Source organism: Monodon monoceros, unplaced genomic scaffold (assembly GCF_005190385.1).
Source record: "Monodon monoceros isolate NGI ecotype Baffin Bay Population unplaced genomic scaffold, NGI_Narwhal_1 Super_Scaffold_7, whole genome shotgun sequence".
In the NCBI taxonomy this organism is placed as follows: domain Eukaryota; kingdom Metazoa; phylum Chordata; class Mammalia; order Artiodactyla; family Monodontidae; genus Monodon; species Monodon monoceros.
The window spans coordinates 8,793,469-8,813,418 of record NW_021703784.1 but is presented as its reverse complement, the minus strand read 5'-3'; the positions used below and the strand labels follow the sequence as shown (position 1 = coordinate 8,813,418).

General features: G+C 43.4%; 1 protein-coding gene across 4 annotated transcripts in view; it reads right to left on the bottom strand.

The window, feature by feature from the left end:
- The window catches only part of SIAE (sialic acid acetylesterase), a 36,670-nt gene that overhangs the window by 3,525 nt on the left and 13,195 nt on the right, over positions 1-19,950 (bottom strand). For 3 of the 4 annotated variants that reach the window (XM_029207727.1, XM_029207728.1, XM_029207729.1), the window contains 6 exons: positions 12,255-12,393; positions 8,419-8,596; positions 6,904-7,013; positions 6,192-6,325; positions 2,070-2,227; positions 633-822 (listed from right to left, as the gene is read on the bottom strand). In XM_029207727.1, coding sequence (XP_029063560.1) covers positions 633-822; positions 2,070-2,227; positions 6,192-6,325; positions 6,904-7,013; positions 8,419-8,596; positions 12,255-12,393 — 909 coding nt within the window. Of the gene's footprint in view, positions 1-632; positions 823-2,069; positions 2,228-3,346; positions 3,526-6,191; positions 6,326-6,903; positions 7,014-8,418; positions 8,597-12,254; positions 12,394-19,950 lie in introns of those variants that run through there. The other variant, XM_029207730.1, reaches the window with a different exon arrangement.

Below are 19,950 nucleotides of genomic sequence, written 5' to 3'. Positions count from 1 at the left end.
CACCGCCCGCCACAGCCTAACGACTTGGGGGCTCCCAAAGACACTCATATAAATGCTCCACTTGGGGATGCCTCCACCGCCAACCCCGACCTTAAAGGACTCCTAAAGAAGCTGTTTAATCAATAGCCCCACTTCCACAGTGGAATGATCCTCACCAGGTATTAGAAGCAAGTACAGAGTTCTGTTACAGTAATTCGTACTAAGTTGCAAATCACCAAGCTTCAACCTCTTAAAGGAGAGACTCAAAAGAAAATCAGAATTTAGGGTAGTGGGACAAAGAAATGTCTACGGGTGAGGGAAACATTCTGGAGCGAGGGTCCTTTCAATAGGTGCCCACAGATAAAGCCACGGGCCCTCTCCCACGCAAAGATGGCTGCTCTGGGAGGGAAAACGCAAAAGGAGTATCATTTCAATGTGGGCACGTCTCCCCTTCCTTGGTGGTCCCATCAAAATTGCCTCTGAGTGAATGAATCAGTAGCTGCTTTTTTGTTGCTCTGAGATAAACTCAGCCCCTGACCAACCAAAGCCTGCCTTGCAGTCATGTTACAATTAGAGGTGGGCCTCAGCGTGGAGGATATCCTGCCCCCCCCGCCCCCCATAGGATGAACCCCTACTGTTTCTGCAGTTCTCACCTCAAATATCTTGTTGTGCCTCTGCACCTGGATTGGCTGGGAATATGTGAGGTTCAGCAGCCCCATGTCGCCCAGGAGTTCTATCTTCTGAGGCAGTGGTCCTTGAAAGGTCAGCTTCGCCCCATAAGCCACGGCACGGGCCCCCAAGTGCAGCCTGTAGGCCACCGTCTGCTTATCTCGAGGGTGTGCGCTACAGGATAAAGAAGAGGTAGAGAACTTTGGGTTTGGGCTCAACAATAATCACATTTTTTAAAAAAAGGAAATCTTATACAAAGCACCCTTTAAGAAGGTGAGAATAAAGTTGACTGAATCTAATAGCCAGTGATCTGTGGCGAGTCAGCCTAAGAGAAATGGTGAGTTGTAACCACAGATGGGGCTCTGGGCCTCCTACGGGTCGGAAACCTTGAAATAACCGAGGACTCGGAAGGAAGGAATAAAAGGAGAGAAGGAGGGAGGGAGGGAGGGCAGGTATTGGAACTAACCTAGGAGAGCTCTCGTAAGACGCTGCAACCACTGAAAGTCCTGTGTCTCATCTGAATCAGGTGTTCATTACTTGGTCCCCTGTAGGTTTTATTTGTTCATTCAATAAACATTCATTCATTCAAAACTAAATAAATATCCCTCGTGGTCCAGTGGTTAAGACTGCACTCCCAATGCAGGGGGCCCGGGTTTGATCCCTGGTCAGGGAACTAAGATCCCACATACTGCAGCTAAGCCCACATGCTGCAACTACCGAGCCCACGCATGCTCTAGGGCGCACGCACCACAACTAGAGAAGCCCGCGCGCCGCAACAAAGACCCAGCACAGCTGGAATAAATAAATAAATAAATAAAATTAAGAAAGAAAGAAATGTTCAGTCAGGCTCCTACTATAATCCAGACACTCTGTGTTGGGCTCCATTTCACACTGAAATCCCCTGGTATCCTGCAGCTAGCGGGTGGTAATCATAGGGGCTGTTAACATCAGGGTAGTCATCCAGATAGTCCCCCTCTGAGGCCACGGTAGAATTCCATTTCCTGCTCTCGCTGAAGACAGGCATGGCCATGTGATTTGCTATGGCCAGTGCGATGTGAGCAGAAGTGACTTATGTTGCTTTGGGTGGAAGCATTTAATTGCCAACGTGAAACCGTAGCTGCATGTGGAAGCACAGATCACCCTGGAGCCTCTGTCGCTCTGGATCTGTGAATGACGATGAGGGCAAAGCTTCTCTGTTGACCTTATTTGGACATAGAGTGTGAACATGAAATAAGGTTCCGTGGCATCAAGGCACTGGGATGGTGAGGGTTTTTGGTTACTGCAGCACATCCCACGTGAATGATTGATAAATCATGCTTCTAATGTCCAATCCTCAGGCCCCCTCACAAGTGAACATCAGAGTGAAGGCCACAGACAAAGAACATATATTATTGTTCAAACAAAGCCCAAGAAGCACCCACCTGCCAAAAGGTGAATTCCTATCACAGAGATCCATAGCTACAGCCATGAAAGTGTTGGGCATCCTTGGGTTAGGGACATAGCCAAAGTCTGCTGTTTGATGCCAACGGATCTCGGGAAGCCCATCATTTGGGGTTGCACCAGACAAGTATGAAGATAACTAGAAAGTAGACATTGTGCATCGGTATTTTATTTCATCAGAAACCTATACTGCAATAAAGCTGGAAAAACATTAAACATTTTTAAAAAGAAACCTACACTAGAGTCTTTCACAAGAAGACCCTGCTTCTGCTTCACTGACTCCCGTGCTCATCCAACACGTACTTACGGAGCCTCTCACCCTTGTGGCTGAACCTCTCATCCCCCTCGCCGCAATGAAACTCTGCCACCCCTCTCAGCAAGAGGTGGAGTCTATTTCTCCTCTCGCTGAACCTGGGCTAAGCCTGTGATTTGCTCTGACAAACAGTGCAGCAGAGGTGATGGTGTGCAGCTTCTGAGGCTTTGCCTCAAGAGCCCTTGCCTTCAGATTTCATTTTCTTGGAACCCTGAGATGGCCATGTAACAAAAGTCCAGCTACCCTGCTGGAGAAATGTGGAGAGAGCAGCCTTGGAAACTGGAAGGTCATGAGGAGAGAGGTGTTAATATCCCAGCCGTCCCAGCTGAGGGGCCAATCATGTGAATTCTAGATCCTTCAGTTCAAACTGCAGCCACATGAGCAAGCCTGGCTGAAGTTACAGAGCAGAGATGAGCCACCCCAGCTGAGCCCTGCCTGCCTGGCCAACCCACGGAATCAGGAGCAAACACAGTGGCTGATGTGGTAAGCCCCGAACTTCTGAGGTAGCTTGTTACAAAGCAGTAGGTCGGTCACTGACAACTCTGTGTACAACACAGGGCAAAGCACTGTAGGGAAGCAGGGAGGAATCTGCCCTTGAGTGCGTGGCAGATTGCATCAAGGACCCCAGTTCTTCACACCTTCCAAGAGCCACACCCTCCTGCCATACGGCTCTGTGGTTTCTCCTACTAGAGAAGTACATTTCCCCACCACTTGATTCTTATTAAAATCTCTTATGCAAATTGGCTTTAACATATGAAATGATACAAGGCGCTGAAGCTGCACAATGAAACGTCATGCAAACTAGAAAATGGCAATAAAAAGATCCAGTAAGTGACCCTACTTCTTCCCACACAACAGCCAGAAGAAGAGTGAAAGTGGAGCCATGTTCACCAACCAGCGCCATGATGAGGATCATGGCAACAAAGTCTAGGGTGAGTTACTAACCTGAAGCGCTGCGGGAGAAATGCTACCAACAGCCACTCAAGCCTAGGAAGTTGTCTCAAAATGGCAGTTTGCTGAGAATTGCTGCAGTAATTCTCCACTATTTCATCGGCTGCACTACTACACAGTGGCCTCATGGGGGCACCAGCAGACTCCACACTCGCATGAAATTCCTGTTTTTCCTGAGATAAAGCAGGGCACTCTCTCCTGCAGTGATTAGTAGAAATACTAATCACTGCTAAAGAAGGCATATAATAGCCAAAGAATATAAAACTGGGCACATTTGGAGGACTTTACAATAGCATCCGCAGTCTGCAGTGTGTTCCACTGTTCCTCCAAAACCCTTTTTAAAAAGCACACTCCTAGGGACTCCAGTCCCTCAACTCTGGCTCCTTTTTCTCTCTCCCCGGGCCTCCGCTCACCTCTCTACTCAGACACAGGTGTCTAGCCCTGCTCTCTCCACGGAGTTCGTGTCCTGCCTCTAACTGTGCTCTAGTCACTGCCACCACCGTTTCACACTCGGCCCTTCCATTAAGTCAATTCATCTTCCTTTACACAACAACTGTCCCTCCAGATTTTCTGACTTCTCTCATTAATAATAATAAACACTGACATTTTCTAGCTTGTGCCAGGCTTTACATGGACTAACTCATTTAATACTTAAAATAACAAAAAGGTTCAATATCTTGTTCGAAATCACATAGGTAAAGAAGCCAGAGCTGGGATTCGAATCCCCAGACCATGCTCTGAGCCATTATGTTGCCGAATTTACCATTTCCTTTTGAAGTTAAACATTTATATTTATATTTATAGTCCCAGTTTTCCACAAACAACCAACCAACATACTGTTGTTGATGATGATAAAGTTGACACCCAAGGCTAAGGGACTTCCACTAAACCGCACACACAAGTGCAAGGACCAGGTCTCTCTGCTTCATGGTATATTTCTAGTACCTCACACAGTTTGTGGCATGTAATAAGCATTTAAACATATTTTTGGCTTGAATCGGTTGAAGTCACATTCAAATCACCATGCGCACAGGCTGAGAGACAAAAAAAATAGTTTCCACCAACAGTAATACAGAACTGGTGACAGGAGTTGCTATTTTGAAAATAATGAGCAGAATATTCTCATTCAAAGTCAAAACAAATGTTAGAAAGAAGAAAGAAAATGATTGTAAAGTAATTATAAGCGGAAAGAAGGTCTATAAAAATCTTTATCCAAAAAAAGGTACATGAAATGGGATGAGGTAGAGGAACAGGAGGATGGTGAGAGGAGAGCATCTGGGGGACACTCAGAGGCGGAAGCCTGGAAGTAGGTGCGTCCAACTCAAACATTAAAGCCTATTTTGTGTTTATGCTGTGAGGTGGGCCTCGTTTTTTTTTTGTTTGTTTTTGTTGTTTCGTTTTTGTTTTGCAGCACGCGGGCCTCTCACTGTTGTGGCCTCTCCCGTTGCGGAGCACAGGCTCTGGACGCACAGGCTCAGCGGCCATGGCTCACGGGCCCAGCTGCTCCGCGGCATGTGGGATCATCCCAGACCGGGGCATGAACCGGGGCCTCATTTTTATAACACCTTACTTGTTTAATCCCTACGTCCTAGACAAGTCAGAACTACTGCCCTGCTAAGACGTCTAGGTCTCGGAGGGGTCACGTGAACAGGTGAGGCAAGGCAATTATGAACTTGGTTAAATATGTTTATTCCTTTTAGACAAGGCTGAGAGCAGAATCTTTCTGACGAGGTACCACTAACTGAAAGTATGGTTTCTCTTGATATACTTTTTCATTTGTGTGTCGGGACATATTTAATGAGTGCCGACCAATTAGGTCGTACTGGGGCTATAAATGTGATCCAGGAAAATGTGATCATGTGCACAAAGTACATACAAGTAAAAAGGGGAAGTGAAGGGTACTAAGCAGTCACCCGTATGGGGACAGACTCTGGGTAGTGGCAGAAGGCTTCCTGATATCCAGGCTAACGGATGATAAAAGTTAGGAAAGTGTGGGAAGAAAAGATTATTCCAGGCAGAGAGCATGCGCAGTGGGCTGGGAGTGAGTGAAAGAGCGCGGTTCATTCTCAGAGGTGGGAGGGTTATCAGCAAGTTCGGGAAGGTGTGGGGAGGTGGACACTGTCACACATGGTTGCTAAGAGTATAAATATACAAATTGATACATTTCCACAGAAAAATTTAAGGACATGTTCAAAGCCTTAAAAAGTGTGCAATTTAACCTAGTAATTTCATTTCTGGGAATTTATCTTATGGAAATAATTAAGCATGTGTGCAAGGATTTAGCTACAAGGAAAATAAACATGCCACTGCTTATAAAGGCAAAACGTTTAAAGCAACCTAAGAGCCTATCTATGGAAGACTAGTTAAATTACAATACAACCATATTTCTGAACACCCTCCAATCGTTATAAATTGTGCTGAAGATTAAAATTTATTGGCATGAAAAATGTTCACAATATGACCTTAAGAGAAAAAGCGAGATATGATACAGTATTATGGTATGGATCCTATTTCAAAAATATATGAGCAGAAAAGGTCTGCTTATTTCTGGATTGTGGAATTATAAGTGTTTTTAGCTTCTTTTTTTTTTTGCCTTTCTCTTTAATATTTCTTTAATGAACATGTAATGCTTTTTAATAAGAAGAAATATTGGTTACTTATTAAGTTTTTTTAAGATGTAATTGTCCCATCAGTAAACTGAGATGAATTAAGTTACATTCAGTTCTTGACCAGCAGGCAAGCTAGGAGGGCAAAAAAAGGAAGACGGATTCCAGGGAAGAGATCTCAACAGCACCTCCCCACACCAAAGCCCATGAACCCTCTTCCTCTCAGCACGTACCTGGACAAATCCAAATGGGAAGAAGCGCTCTGTCTGCCCCTGGGAGCCATCGTGGAAGGTTTGGCGCCAGTCTTCAATGAGTGCAGGGAACGTACAATTGTACAGGTCCCTGTTAAAGTTTACATTGGACTCCCCTAAAAACAGTTCAAATTTTGAGAAGAGTTTGGGGTAGATGCAAAGGCAGCCACACACTGCTCCCCAACCTCCATGCATGCCCTTAGGTAGCGGGCCTTCCTGCGGTCTCCCTGGACTGGCCTTGTGCTTGCTCTGGCCAATGGGGCATCAGCAAACACGATGCAAGCAGAGGCTTGAAAAGCAATTCAGCTCTGTGGTTTGTTCTCTCCTGATACACTTGGAACCCCGACACTGCCATGTAAATGATAAATTAAGTCTGAACTAGCTTTGCTGAAGGATGAGAGGCCACGTGAGAACCAGGAGGCCCCGGCAGACAGACAGCCCCAGTCAACAGGCATGAGGGAGAGGCCAGGCTAGGTCATCCAGCCACCAGACAACCTGCCAGGTGGCCAAAGGCACGTAAGAGATCCCGGCAGAAATCAGCCATAGCAGCCCAGACAGAAAAACTACCCTGCTAACCCAGAGAATAGTGAGCTCGCTAACATTATTACTGTCGGAAGCCACTACGTTCTGGGGTGGTTTCTTGTGCAGCAACAGCTAACTGATACAATGGAAAACCAGCAAACTGAACACTCACCCTGGTACCATATCACCCCTTTCAGAGTCATATTACGGAACGGATGGATCATGGCATTCCAGAGAACAGAGTATTCACTGGGACCAGTTTCAAGATCAGATGGCATGAACCTGAAATCAGTAAGACACACAAGTGTCAAGAGAGAGCCAATGACTGATCACATGACGATCCCTGAGCTGGGCATCTATCCAGCTTCACTCGGGGCAAGCTCCTGATGAAAGCAACACAGAGTTCAATTCAACCACTCTGTTTCCATGAAAACATGAGGACAGTCTCCAAATTTCACTCCAGGTTCTTCCCAGAATCACTGTCATCAGTCAGCTTTCTGTGGGTTCAGACGGGGCCACCGGTTTCCATCTAGTGATTAAGACCAGGGAGGAGGAGCGTTTTAATGAGTCTATTGCACAGGCAATAAGTTTATTTAACTAGTACTCAGTGGGTGGACACTGAGATTGCGTTAAGCTCTTTGCTTTTATAAGCAATGCCATGATTATCTTCCTTAGAGCTAAATCACTGCATATAGTCTTAATTATTTCCTTAAGATAAATTCCCAGAAATGAGATTGCCAGGTCAAAAGGGCACATTTTCTTAAGACTTTGAACATGTCCCTAAATTGTCTCTGTGCAACACTTGTATGAATTTACACTTGCAACAGCTGCATATGAGAATGGCCACTTCCCCTTGCTATTGTCCCTGCCATGTCCCCAGAGACCTGGGAAGCCTGGCTTTAGATTCCTCCAACTCTACCGAAGGCAAGTCTTTCTGTTCCAAAACTGGATAACTTCACTCCCCAACAGGCAGGCCTTTACCCAAGATATACCAAGAGCTCAAGTCCATGCTCTTCCCAGAACTGATGGGACAAGGTCTGTGAAAGCAGTTCACATATTGTTCATCTCTGTTTTAACATTAGTGTCAAGATGTTATTAACCAGCCTTTTCTCTCCCTTCCCCCACCCCCAAATGTTCTTCCTGATCCAGCCCTTCCTGAGCGTGCTTTCACCATCAGTCTTCTAATACACTTCTCTGATGACATAGGTACTTGTTCTTCCAAACTGTTAGGCTGTGTTTATTCTCACAGGCAACACAGCGCAGTGGTTAAGAGCACAGACATTGACACCAGACTTTATCATTTACTAGTCGTGTCCACAAGCAAGTCACTAAACCTCTCTCAGACTTAGTACCTTTTTCCATCATATGTTAATAGTATCCACTTCAGGAGAGTGTTGTGTTAAGTGAATTACTATATATAAAGTGCTTACAACAGTGTCCAGCATTTAGAAAGCTTCTCTTATTAGCTATCACCATTATTAAGGAAAAGGGTCGTAATTACTTCCTGACGTATTCTCAGATGATTGTGGGGCTGATGACAGTGAAAATAATACCTGAATACGTTACATACATTTAATACATATTCGTACATTCAACACATTCTTGACTCCCCAAAGGAGACCGTGATCTTTCTCTCTTACAAAATTTCCTGGCTGGCTTTCTCCCAGACCAGAGGACGCTTTCTTACCCTTGCCTTGGGACCCCACAGGCTTTCAGTGACCTTTCAGATGACCAGGCTTCAATGGGCGTCCCGGCCCACGAGGAGGAGATCAGCCCCACGGGATACCGCAGAGTGTCATGCAGGTAACGCCCAAAGAGCCAGCACAGTGCTGACATGTACGTGAAATTGCCATGGCCCAAGTTTTCTGTTCGGAGAAACAGTTAAACAGTCACGGAAAAAGTAGATGGATAGGGACTGCAGCTCCTAGGTGGGTCTAGGTGAGAAGAATGGGTGTGGGTCAGGCCTTGCATTTCTTTCTGAGACTTTCCAAGAGTAGGATAAGATTGAGAGGCAGCTGTCTCGCTAGCAGAAAGCCAAAGGCTCTCTGGCCAGGCAAGCAGGCATCCCCCTGCTTCCCCACCATGTGCAGGGCCCTGAGAATCTAGGAAGATTAATACTCCTCTGCAATAGGTGAGGGGCAGAAAGGCCGCTGGCCCCCATTCCACCCTCACCTGCGTGTTCCTCTTTCCCAGCATCCATCCCCACTCAGCTCTGTGGAAGGGAACAAGCAAGCATGGGGCAATGTCGAGAAGAAAGGTATATTTTTTCTGGGTAGTTTTATACCCAATTTTATAGCTATGGTAATGAAAACAAGAACAAACAAGTGATGGGGAGTTTGGCCAAAAGGGAAAGTAACAGAAACCAAAACCAGTATATGTTCAGCATCGGGACTTCCCCGGTGGTCCAGTGGTAAAGAATCCGTCTTCCAATGCAGGGGACGGAGGTTTGATCCCTGGTCAGGGAACTAAGATCCCACATGCAGCGGGGCAACTAAGCCCACGTGCCACAACTACTGAGCTTGTGTGCCTCAAATAGAGAGGCTGTGTGCCGCAAACTGCGGAGCCCACGTGCCCTGGAGCCCGCGCGCCACAACTAGAGAGAGAAAACCCACACGCCACAACTAGAGAGAAGCCCGCATGCCACAATGAAAGATCCCGCATGCCACAACTAAGACCCAACAAATAAATAAATCTTTTAAAAATAAATAAATGTTCAGCATCATCTAGCTCATTCGTCCATACAGCCCTGTAACCAACACAGACCAGAAGAGGCAATTTCCATGTTAGAAGAAGGCTGGTGAAGAGGGGAACGTGAACACACGCAGCTGACGGGATCAATCCAATCCAACAGCTGTTAAAGAACCACTATGTGTAAACCACTGGCCTGGCACGTGAAAGATCAAAACTCAGTACAGTTCGGCTCTCAAAATGCGGATAGCGTAATAGTAGGAATTGAAATCAGTTTCAAATCAGTTAAAATGGATTGAGTGCCCGCCAGGTGCCAGGCGCTTCTAGATGATAGGGGTACTGTAATTAAAGGGACATGGAGAGACATGGAACCTCTCCTCAGAGGTCTTATATTCTACAGAATAAGACAAATATTCAGCTGAGTAAAACAGATGGCAAAATATGGTTTAGTGCTTTAAGAGGTATAAACAAGTGTTAAGGGGCTTTAACAGCAAGAGAAAGAATATGAAATGAAAGGCAGATCATTAAATGCCAGGTGAGGGCGGACCTCCTTCCCTGTGCTCCGGGCATACTCTGTGCCCGGTGTTTCCCTCACCCCACTAAACCATTAGGATTTCTATATTCTCCATGTCTGGCACCCAGTGCAGAGTCAGTGAATGTTCGTTGGCTGGTGCTGGGTAGCTGTGGGCAGCTGGAATAAGGGTGACTCACTGATGGGCAGGTAGAGGGAAGAGGTAATTAAGTGGGAAGGGGAGGGAGGTCGGGCGGCCTTGAAAGACGGGAGTCCAGGAAGTAGAGCTAGCATTCTAGGCAGAAGAAACAGTATGTACAAAGGCACGTAAAACTGGACAGTTTTTAAAGTATTTGCCTAGAGCATAGATTACAAAAGGAGAATGGTATAAGATAAAACTGGAGGGGAGGCTAGAGGCACATCTTGGAGTAAAGGAAATGGAAAGCCACTTGAAAATGCGCGAGAATGAGAACGTGTGGTGGGCAGCACAGCGCCCAGAGGTCTCCAGAGTCCAATGCCTGGAACCTGTGAATGAACCTTATGTGGCTAAAGGGACATCGCAGGTGTTTTCAAGAGTAAGGACTAGAGAGGGGGCGACTGTCCTGAATTATCCAGATAGGGCCAAGCTAATTACAGGAGTCTTTAAAATCAGAGACCCTTCCCAGCTGCAGTCAGAGATATGAAGGCAGTAGAAGAGGCTGCAGAGACTGGAAATGTGAGAGGGGCTTGACCTACTAGGCTCTTCCCCACACACCTGCGTGGCCTCACCTCTGTCAGGTTATTACGGAAATGCTGCCTTTCTCAGCTGGGACCTCCGTGGCCACTCTAAGTGGGAAACCACTACCCCATCCCAGCCCCAGCAGTACTGCCCCCCTTCCCTGATGTATTTTATGTACTTATTTCTGTCTCAGCAAGCACTACCATCTAACCTATCCCTTGATGCTCAAAAATTTGAGTCTCTGAGTTCAGAGAGTGAAATGGAGCCGACAGCAAGGTATAATACCTTATCCAAATCTAATTGATTCCTGAGTTTTGGATGACATGCATTAAGAGTTCACGGACCAAAGGATTCACTAAAAAATTTACCCAAATCTATTCAGTTTCTGAGTTCTTAAAGGGAAAGTTCTGACAGTGTGATACGGAATAGTATCAATACTTTGTATATAATTTACAAATTTTATTATTCATTTTCTGTATTCCCTCACTAGACTGTAAGCTCCATCCAGGAGACCAGGCGTGCCTGCCTGCTTTATTCTCTGCTATACCCCCAGCACTTAGAATAGCGCCTAGCTCATAGTGGGCATCCAAATATTGGCTGAATGAATTAATACTTGAAAATGTAGGAGCAATTGAGGTTACCAAGGTAAAGCACGTACAGGTGAAAGAGAAAACGGACCAGAAAGAGCACAAAGGACCACGTCTGGAGGAAGGGACTGAAGAAAGCAAAGAAACAGGCAGGGAGAGGACAGAGAGGGAGAACGAAGGAAAGGAAGTACCAAGCAAGCTCAGAGGAAGGCGCAGCTTCTAAAAACAGCAGTCAGCAGTGCCGATGCTACGGGGTGTCCAGAGTGCATTGTAGAAGAACAGCAGTAACCTTGGGGGAACCAGTTGTTGACCTGGACGCAGAAGCCAGATTATAAAGGGTTAAAGAGTGAACACGTTGGAAGGCAATGAAAAGAATGAAAAGGTGTTCTAAAAAGGTTTAACAGAGCAAAGGAGAGAGGTGAGGTACCAGGAGAAGGGTGTGCGTTATGCTTTGTTTTGCTTGGTTTTGTTAGAATAAAAGAAAAGCAGAGCTCTGAGGGCGGGGACTGTGTCTGCCCCAATCACAGCTGCACCCTCGGGGTCTAGATCAGAGCCTGACGCAGAGCAGCCTGAACTAAAGATTTCGTGCAGACTGGACAGTGGGGTAAAAGGACAGAGCCTGAGGGATGAGAGAAGGCCCTGGAGAAGGTCAGAGCCCGCATCAGAGGCAGGCCTGAAAGGAAAGAGTCAGCTGTGTTCAGACACAGAAACAAAGGAAGAAAGAGAAGAGGAGAAGAGAGCGTCAGGTGCTGAAGAGATGCTGGCGTAGCTCGTGCCGAGTGGCCTCAGTGGGACCGACGAAGTTGGAGGAAGAGCCATCTCCTCAGAGCAAGGGGGCAAGATTCACTGTGGAGTCTTGGGAAGAAATGTATGAAACAGGTACCGTCAGGAATGGGGGAGGGGTCGGTAAGAATGAATAAAAGGATGAAATAGATCAGAACCAAATTCAGGATCACAGATTGCAAGCAGGGCACCAGCCCCTCACAGAAGAGATGGCACACGTTCCAGCAATCACTTACCCAAGGTGGGCTTGGACCATTGCAAATCAACCTTGGCAAGGTCCTCCAGCTCCTGCTGAGCCTGGGTGAGAGACACGGAGAGGATGCGGACAGACTGATAGGCAGCTGTGTTCGACAGCTCGCTTGTGGCATTAAATATCTGGAAAAGAAGCAGGAACGTCATTTCTTACACCAACCTAGTGGATAGTCAATGATGCTACTGCCTCCTGGTAAACACTGCCAACCCTCCGAGCTCCTTCTGAGCCTTTAGGATACCAAAACCAAATGAATAATCAAAACCAATGATGGGCTGGTCCGGATCGCCTTGATCCACAGAGACCACGATAAATCATGTCCCCAAAGAAGGTGGGAACACAATGAAATCTGAGATCTCAAGGACAAGTCTGTGTTAGATGAGAGGAGCTGTGGATGGGTTTAGGCTAAAGAAGACCCATATCTTGAAACGAAAATACTTCTATTCAGAAAAAGTATCTGTTAACAAAAAGCCATGGCATTTACTTTTTTTTTTTTAATGGAGCCAGAAAGGCCGTGGGGAAGTAAGTTTATGTAATCCATAGCCCACGAGAGATGTATATTCAAAAGAAACACACCTGAGAAACGATTTTTGAACTCCTGAAACATCCTGAAATCAGCCTCAAGATGCTTATCTTCCCATCTCAGTCCTGGAAAATCACCCAAGAATAGCACGGGAGGCCTGGCAGTGTGAAAGGTGGTGTTCAGAGTGATTGCTGACAACAGTACCAAGAAACCAGACAAAGAAAAGGGTCCGTCCAAAGACACAGCACCTTTTCCCAAAGCACTTTATGAAACCTCACCAGTTGCCAAGAGTGTGACAGGACTGGCTTAGGGTTCCTCTGGACACGAATGTGTGCTACACCGACTGGTTTCATTGTTGGTCCTATGAAGCATCATTCCTCTCTGGCCTTACATGTAAGTGCTATCTCCTTCACTCCTGATTTTTCAGTAGTTATGTTTCTCCTTATTTTAAAAAGAATGTGTCATAAATATATTGTTTTGCTTTTTAATTAGTGTTTGTTTTTCCTGGTCTTCTCTCCATCCCCCTGGACAGTCTGGTCTTCCCAAAACAAAGGCCTAACAGGAGCCTCCAGAAGGCCAGTTATCACTGGCCTCGGGGAACAAGAGCTCCAGCTGAGCCAGGACTGCCACAGCCAGAGGCACAGGAGGCTGGGCCGCTTTCCATTGGCTGCTGGCCACAGAGTGTGCAGCTGGCTGGCTTTCCCTCCCACCCGCCACAGAGAATACAGCTGGCCTGGCCGCTGCAGTGTAGGAGCAGCCAGAGTGCCTCCACAGAGCACTTCATTGAAATGCGCGGCCCCTTGAATCGCCTTTTGACTTGCCGCTGAGCCTGCTGTGGCCAATAAGATGGCCAGATGCAAAAGAAATGGCTCTTTTGGTCCCAGCGGGAGCCGCAGCCTGAAACGCTCCCTGGGTAATGGCAGCTCTAGGCTGTCAGGGCTACTGGTCTTCCACACATGGTCTCAGGAAAATTCCATAGGAAATCCAGACCTGCTTGTTCAGGATCTTCCCTGGCAAGCTTCATGTAAAATAAACATTAAAGACTAAGAAGAGACTAATGCACTCACAGTATATTTTGGCAGGGAAGTTATTTTTCAGCAGCAAGTACCTGTAAAAAGTCACCTCCCTTGAAATTCAGTTCTGCACCAAGCAGTAAGGATCGTATGTTGCTTCCATGGAAACAGGGGATGAAACTGCTTCTCTCCACCCACACCAGCTTCTGCACCGACTGGGAACTCCAGTGCCTCCTCGCAATGAGACGCTAGTTTCGGGGGGCAGCGCAGGGAACATGCGTCTTTTCTTTTTGACCCGTTGCTAACACTGTAGAGTACTGCAAGGCCAACAGAATTGGGGGGAGCAGGGCGGGGGGGGTCGGCATCCTCCTCTATTGTTACCAGCACACAGAACTGGATCCAAAGCATTGGCTGGAAAACTTCCATTTTCAAACTCACATTTGTGTATTATTTCAAGCCAAAGCTCGAAAGCCACAGAAAGTGTTAGCAAACATGGGGGTGGGGGGAAATTCTTGCTGCATCTGATGACAATTACTTCTGAAATTGGTACCCTGCCCCAATATCACCAAGCCTTCTGGATGGAAGGATTTCCTTGGGGATATTGGCAGCAAACTTAGGAATAAAGAGATTTCAGGAAGATTTTCATTTAAATGACACTTGGTTTCCCTGCTGATGAGAGGGGAAGCCTTACTCCATCTGCTGAGATCAATTTTCATCTCATCAAACACCTCAGTGTAATTATTTTTCTACCAAGTATTGAAATGAGGATGTAAATGAATACCAAGGTATTTGAAGTCATTAAGGCTGCAGCGACTGGGAGAGCCCTACCACCTCTCTGGGGACCCGCAGTTCACCATCAAAGCAGCTGCTCACTGGTGTTCATTTTGTAACCTTTATACTACATTCTTGAATTAATGAAGAAACGTCAAGAATCTATTTCCTCAGAGAATCTTGGCATGAGGTCTGCACAGGGGAGCAAGGCATGTGTGTGAATGTGTGTGTGTGTGTGTGTATGTGCACACAAGTGCACGAACTGAAGGACACAGGGAAATTTTACTTAAAAGAATTTGGATCCTGTATGTTACTTTACCTTCTACCACAGTACAATATAGCAGATTTAGTTGAGAAAATAACTACAAATAAGCCAGTCATCACAGCTCCTATGAATCTGGTATTGTAACGTGGCACCAGCCCTTCTCTTCTGGATTTTAATCCCCCTATTTGTAAAGCAGGAATGTGGGGATTGATGAGATATTGAAAAATGGGCTTTCTATCTAATGTTGGCCATCTTCTTCTGAGCTAACTAGAAATATCCAAGTCTTAAGACATACCCTGACTTAGGAGGTGACAGATGAACATTTAGACTTTCCTCCATTTATAAACATCTCACTCAGTGTTATAAATAACACTTGATTTTAAAATTCCACTTTACCCTAACAACAAGATGGGCATACAATCTGCCATTTCCCTCATTTGACTGTGAAGAGTGGTTGGTTATAGTGGAAATCTTATCTCCTCAGAAAAGTCACACGGAGGGAGAGAAGGAGAAAGACAGAGATTCTATGTGTGTATACGCGCGTGTGTGTTGGGAGTCTTCAGGGGGAAAGGAGCAAGTGCAATCAAGGAGAAGTCATGTGAAGCATCCTTTTGATCAAATAACAAAGTTCTACCGAGTGTTTAGAGACTAGAAAACTTGGCTTTTGGTACTGTCAGCACCTAAAATTCAGTCTTGCAGACTAAGTGCGTGATTTAAAACAAACAAATAAAAAAAAATTAACACTTGTCTTTTTCAGATGGAATCTTTTTTCTATTTCCCTGTATCTCAGAGCTTGTAGCCCTAGTTTAATACAGAATATGCTGAAGAGTAAATTCCAGGCAGAAAGAATGTGTTCTGTTAACAATCAAAATCTGATTAAGCTTGACAGAAAATGGGATGAGATCCCCTGGCACAGACTGCGGCTGAAAACCTGACTGTACAGATACAAATAGATCTGGTCCGTGCCTTTCTGTGCAAACAGAGAACTGTAATTAAAGCATTAAGGAAAATACTGTTTTCCTTAATGAGTTAACAGCAATCCCACTTCTCTATAAAACCATGCTTTCTATCAAGAGATAAAACTTCAATTTTGCTTCTATTCACTTATGTTAAAAGGGAGCCCAGTTAAAGTCCAGTTTAATAAACATTTAAATTCAAAAGGTTTCCGTATACTTAAGTAGGGCAGGAAGCAAGACTAAGTAAAATATTGGTTAGGAAGACATAAATGCAAGAATTTAGATTTTTAAATTAGAAAACTAATAATGAAAGGAAGTAGCTATGTCCAGAGTAGAATCTTTTTAGGAGCATTATTTATTAATTGGTTAAAAAAAGGAAGAAACCATAAGGGGTAGAAGCTATAGAAGCAAAATAAGAAATCATAAGTATGTGCAAGGACTCAATTTTATAAATTTTTTAAAAAAGATTAATTGAGATCATGGTCCAGCTGTAGAGATTTTTAAATCTCAAATTTAAATATTTCTCAAAGATGGAGAAGTAGATAATGGAAAAAAGGCAAGGAAATAAAAATCAACTTGAGGAGGAACTGAGTTTTAGAGAAAGAGCTAGGGAAGATGATAATCTTTTCAAGATCTTAACCTATTAAAGGAAACAAATGAAAGTACACATCAAAGTATATAAACGTATTAGTTCTGATGAATAATGCAAATTAAATCATTTATTCCTAAGATTCTTATTTATATAATGTACCTCTTTACTGTAAACTGAGCCTTTGATAGATATTTAAGATATCAGTTAGGTGAATATCAATTTCTTGATTTTTTAACTTGCTCTTAAAAATTATAGTTATTTCATGCTCATTATAGAAAAATCAAAAAATACAGACAAGCAAAGAAAACTAATCCCAATTTCAAATGTGCCAAAGAATTTAACTCATACTAACTTCTCTGGATGTCTGATACTGAGTAAAAAATATTTACTCATCTTTCAGCAATATTTTAAGCTGATAATCTTTAAATACGTCTATGAACTTGCTACTGTCCAGCCCTGATCCTAATATAAATGAAACAGCAATGGTCTCACTTACTTTTATTTTTAAATCAGATAGCTTCCACTAAACAAACAAAGCAATGACAATTCTGAGGCCCAAAAGCAATAACCCCATCACACGGTACCTAGAAATCCACTCTCTTTATTCTAGACTGTGTTTGTATTCAATTAGAAAGTGGAGTTGTTTTTAAAAAGAAATCTCAGTGCTAAAGACATTTAGCACCAAGGCTTTTGTTCTACCACCGTTGTCTTGCTAGGATACCAATTAACAACTAAGAAACTTTCTCCCTTGATAACTCTTTCAATGTCCTTTTTATCCAGCTTTACTTAAGAGACCTCACTCATCGTGTGTCAGAGGGGCCCTATCCTCTAATAGCAATGGGGACAGGAACACCTCAAGATGAGTTTCATCACTGACAATGTACTGGCAGGTTGGCATTCCCTTGTTCTGTCCCATTTGATTCTCTGGGTACTGTATATGCCCCATCCCCCATCTGGGAACTCATGTAGTGCTCTTCCTCCCGACATTCTATCAGGGTAAACAAGAGCCCAGTGAAGTCTCTCTATAGCTACAATAAGGGAGAAAATATGCTAGTTCTCAAAATTTAAGAAAAATTAATCTTCAAAGGCCATGACTGAAACAGAGAAAAAAACTGACACTAACAGAAGAAATCCTAGGCTATGAAAAAGATGAGCAGAAAGAGTCATCAGGGCTTCCCTGGTGGCGCAGTGGTTGAGAGTCTGCCTGCCGATGCAGGGGACGCGGGTTCGTGCCCTGGTCTGGGAAGATCCCACATGCCGCGGAGCGGCTGGGCCCGTGAGCCATGGCCGCTGAGCCTGCGCGTCCAGAGCCTGTGCTCCGCAAGGGGAGAGGCCACAGCAGTGAGAGGTCCGCGTACCGCAAAAAAAAAAAAAGAAAAAAAGAGTCATCAACAGCTCTTATTTCTGTGTAAAATATATATATATATATAAATTTGATATATGAATATATATATCAAGTTGACACATGACCCCTAACTGAAGTATCAAGGTGTCTGCGTGCAGCTTACCTTGGGATGGTTCAACAATGACAACAACAAACAGATAAATCAAATATGGCAAAATACTCACAACTGTCAATCTAGGTGATGGATATATAGGTCTTTATAAGTCTCTTAACTTTTGTGTGTGTTTTTACAATAAAAAGCTTTTTTAAATAATGACATCTTATATTTAGACATCACTTTTCAATTTATAAGGGCGTTTTAGAGACAAACAAAATAGTTTTATCTTCATAATGGCCCTGTTAGTTAGGTCAGATATAGTTGCAGTATAGTCATTAAAACTAAGCCTCAGACATTTAACAAAATACAACAAACTTTCATGAAAAAAGCTCTAAGACAAGTAGGAATAGAGGGAAATTTTCTCAATATGATAAAAGGCATTTATGAAAAACCCACAGGTCACATCATAGAAAGACTAAAAGCTTTCTCCCTAAGACCAAGAACAAGACAAGGATGTCTGTTTTCACCATTGCTATTCAACATTGTACTGGAAGTTCTAGCCAGAGCTGTTACATAAGATAAAAAAATAAAAGGCATCCAAATTGCAAAAAAAAAAAAAGGTAAAACTATTTCTAACTGCAGATAATATGCTCCTATACATAGAAAATCCCAAAGAACCTACAAGAAAGCTACTAGAGCTAATAAACAAATTCAGCAAAGTTTCAGTGTACAACATCAAAATGCAAAAATCATTCGTTTCTATAAATGAGCAATGAACGATCCTCAAAGGAAATTAAGAAAGAAGTTCTATTTATAATAGTATGTAAAAGAAAAATACTTCAGAATAAATCTACCCAAGTAGGTAAAAGACTTGTACACTGAAAAACTATAAAATATTACTGAAAAAAAATAAGGAAGATATAAATTAATGGAAAAATGTTCTATGTTCATGGATAGGAAGACTTAACATTGTTAAAATGTCAGTACTACCCAAAGCAATCTACAAATTCAACACAATACCTATCAAAATTCCAACAACCTTTTTTGCAGAACTGGAAAATCATATCCTCACATTTATATGGAATTACAAGGGATCTTGAATAGCCAAAACAATCTTGAAAAAGAAGAATAAAGTTGGAGCACTCACATGTCTCAACTTTGAAACTTACTACAAAGCTACAGTAATTAAAACAGTATGGTACTGCCATAAGAAGAGACATATAGACCAATGGAATAGACTAGAAACCCGAGAAATAAACCCTCATATATATGGCCAATGGATTTTTGAAAAAAGTGCCAAGACCATTCAATAGAGGAAGGACAGTGTTTTCAACAATTGATGCTGGGAGAACTGGATATCCACTTGCAAAAGAAAGAAGTTAGACCCTCACCTTACACTATATACAAAAAAGTGATTAAAACAGATCAAAGACCTAAACTTAAGAGATAAAACCAAAAAAAATCTTAGAAGAAACATTGGGAAAAATCTTCATGTCATTGGACTTGGCAACAATTTCAAGAAGATGATACTAAAAGCATAGACAACAAAAGAAAAAATAGATAAATTGAACTTCATAAAAATTAAAAACTTTTATGTATCAAGGGACACTCTCAAAAAAGTGAAATGACAAACTAAGAATGAGACAAAATATTTACAGATCGTGTATCTGACAAGTGATTAATACCTAGAAGATACAAATAAGTCCTACAATTTAACAACAAGCAACCCAATTCAAAAATGGGCAAATGGCCTAAGTAAACAATTTTCCAAATAAGACATACAAATGGCCAATAAATACATGAGATAATACTCAACATCACTAGTCATTAGAGAATGCAAATCAAACCACATTAAGATACCACTGCACACCTACTAGTGTGGCTATAATCAAGAAAACGGAAAGTAACATGTGTTAGAATGCAGTGAAATTAGAACCTTTGTATATTGCTGGTAGGAATGTAAAATGGTACAGTCACTGTGGAAATGGTTTGGTGGTTCCTCAAAAGTTAAATATAGAACTAACCCAGCAATTCCACTCATAGGCATATATCCAAAATAATTGAAAGCAGGAACTGGAACAGATATCTGTACGTCAATGTTCATAGCAGCATTACTCACA